At 65.2% G+C, this 2569-nt stretch overlaps 1 protein-coding gene across 1 annotated transcript; it reads right to left on the bottom strand.

Annotated features, from left to right (window-relative positions):
- Window positions 1-639: 639 nt before the first annotated feature.
- Window positions 640-2029, bottom strand: MNEG_11862 (hypothetical protein; the record flags this gene model as incomplete). Its single annotated transcript, XM_014039667.1, has 4 exons — window positions 640-727; window positions 1071-1211; window positions 1535-1599; window positions 1964-2029. The coding sequence occupies 4 exons, from the start codon at window positions 2027-2029 to the stop codon at window positions 640-642; spliced, it is 360 nt and encodes a 119-aa protein (XP_013895121.1).
- Window positions 2030-2569: the final 540 nt, after the last annotated feature.

Raw genomic sequence — 2569 nt, 5'->3', positions numbered from 1 at the left:
GGGCATGGAGGATGGCGATGGCATCGACGCAATGCTTGAGCAGCTCGGGGGCGCACACTGAGCCGATCGCATGCTTAACATTGCAATGCGGCCCCCGCAGCGCACCGCACGACTGGGCGGTTGGCATTGCTTGCTGGCTGCGCGCTTGGGCGCCCTGCCTTGCGCCTGACGCACCGATAAGCTGCGTCAGATCCCATGCGGCTGCTAGTGTGTGCACCTCAGCCTTTGCTGATGCGACTGGCCCGCTGACAAAATGCATCATGTAAATGTACATCGAACGACTGCGGTCTTGCTTTCAGGTGTTTGGGTGCACTTTCCAACGCATGCAAGAATGCAGGCAGTCATGTATCAGCCGTTGGCGCAAAGCTGACGCCTGCCTCTCACAAATGCAGACGCTCGCACATATTGGGGCCTCTTCATTGGGCAGCTGCCTTCTGCAAGGCGCCGACAAACCGCAAAGCTGCCCGCTGCTGAGCCGTGGCGCCTGAGGCCAGCAGCCGGCGCGCTCCTGGCCCGTTGATTACCCCACTGCCTTGAACCAGCACCAAGCACGGGCTGGCGCCTGCTGGATCGAACGGCAGCAGGGACGGACGGGATGCAGCCGGCCCTTCCACGCGTCGCGCATGTGGGTTGCGAGCCTCAGTCAAAGTCGCGCCGCCGCCGCTCTGCCTTCTTCTTGCCTTCCTTCTTCTTGCCATCCAGCCGCCGCTCGTTGCCGGCCTTGATGCTGCGCGCGGTCCCGGGGGACGCATGGCGGGCGCGTAGCAAGCAGTCCGTGTTCAGCAGGTCAGGGTCGGCGGGTGGCTCGCGTTGCCCGCGGTCAGGAGAGCAGGGGGCTCAAGGTTCATGCAGAGGCTTGGCGGAGGTGACCCCTGCGGCCTGGCAGTCCAATTCCAAAAGATGCAGAGTGCACGCATACAGGCATTCACAAGAGTTCCTGCATGCGCCCACGTTTCATCACCCCCACCCCTGCTCCCACACCGCCGCCTCGTCCCTGTCCACGCACAACCCAAAGCGTGTGCATGTGCATGCCCATGCATGTGCAACCACTCGCGCCTTTCACCACCCACTTCTTCTTGACGCGCGCGACTGTCTCGGGGTCGGCCTCCTTGACCGTCACCGCGTCAACCGCCGCAGTGATTATGTCCTGCAGCTTTGCCAGCGCGTCCTCCATGTTGGCGCTGCACACGGTGGGGTTGGAGGGGGCGTCGCTGTCAGGTCGCGTGCGCGGGGTGCTCACGAGGGGTTTTTCCATGCATTGCAGGTGGAACCGCGGGGCACAGAGCGTGTGATTGGGGACGCGCAAGTGGACACACAACGTTGCGCCATCGCATGAGTGGTACTCCAAACGCAGGCGGACTGCGATGGCGGATCCTCCACATGATGCCATCATCCGAGGGGGGGGGGGGGCAGCCACAGGTGCCCATGCGTGATCGCCACCCAAGGGTGCGGGAGCTCCCCAAACGCCCCGGCCAAAGCAACGCGCCGGCCCGCCCCTGCCGCCCCCAGGCTCTGCGCCGGGCTGCGCGCGCACCTCTGCAGGCGGTGCCGCGTGCTCGTGACGACGAGCCATCCCTCCTTATTGATCTTGTTCTTCTCCTGGAGGAGCGGCAGGCAGGCGGGGAGGATGGGCTTGGCACAAGTGACAGCTCACTCGTGGGCCATGGGGCGCTCGGCGCTGCCGATCGCAGCAGCTGGTCCCGAGCCGCCAGCGTAGAGCCTTGGGGGGGTCGCCCCGCGGCTCGCTCGCAAGCGCGTACGTGTGAGCAGACGTAGAGACATTCGAACGCGCGGCGCCTCCCACGCGCGGACCCCGCCCTTCCCGCCGCCTGGCCACCTCCCGTCTGTGCCTTCGCCCACCGCCCTAGTTTCCCGGCCCCCGCGTTCACCATCAACGCAAATCCTATCCAACCAATCGCACCATCACGGCGTGATCGCCCTGCTCCAATACATGAGCACCCACCGCGCGGCGGATGGCCTCCTTGACCTCCTCAGGAATCCAGCCCGCCGAGTCCAGCTGGAACCGCATGTCCACCTGGCGCGCAGGGACACCAGAGATTGGCCGCAGGGTTACGGGGCGCGCGCAGGCGCGTAGGCGTGTGCGGCGCGAGCCGCGGCAGGGGGGATTGATCGCTGGGCGCTGGCGGCCCTGTGGGGGCGCTGGGGATGCCGGCCATGCGGCGGGGCTGCGGCTGCCGCGGGCTGCGGGACAGCCTCACACCCCTGCTAGCCGTATTGGGGACGACCTTCCTCGGCTGCTGCTGCTACCGATAATACCGGCGGCGCCCATGGCGTGCGTGCAAGTTGCATGCGTGTGCGCAATGAATGGGTCACAGCCCCGCCTGTGCTAGGGTGCCGGCTGGGGCTTGCCGGTCCTCACATCACACCACTCAGATCACTCATCCTCATATCACACCTTTGTATTGACTTTGTTGACGTTCTGGCCCCCGGCACCGCTGGAGCGCGCAAAGCTGAAATCAACATCGTCTGTCGTGTGTGTGCGTGCGTGTGTACGTGAGTGCGTGTGTGTGTGTGTGTGTGTGTGTGTGTGTGTGTGTGTGTGTGTGTG

This window comes from Monoraphidium neglectum, assembly GCF_000611645.1.
Source record: "Monoraphidium neglectum strain SAG 48.87 unplaced genomic scaffold scaffold02941, whole genome shotgun sequence".
NCBI classification, from domain to species: Eukaryota; Viridiplantae; Chlorophyta; class Chlorophyceae; order Sphaeropleales; family Selenastraceae; genus Monoraphidium; species Monoraphidium neglectum.
This window is presented reverse-complemented; position numbering and strand designations above follow the sequence as displayed.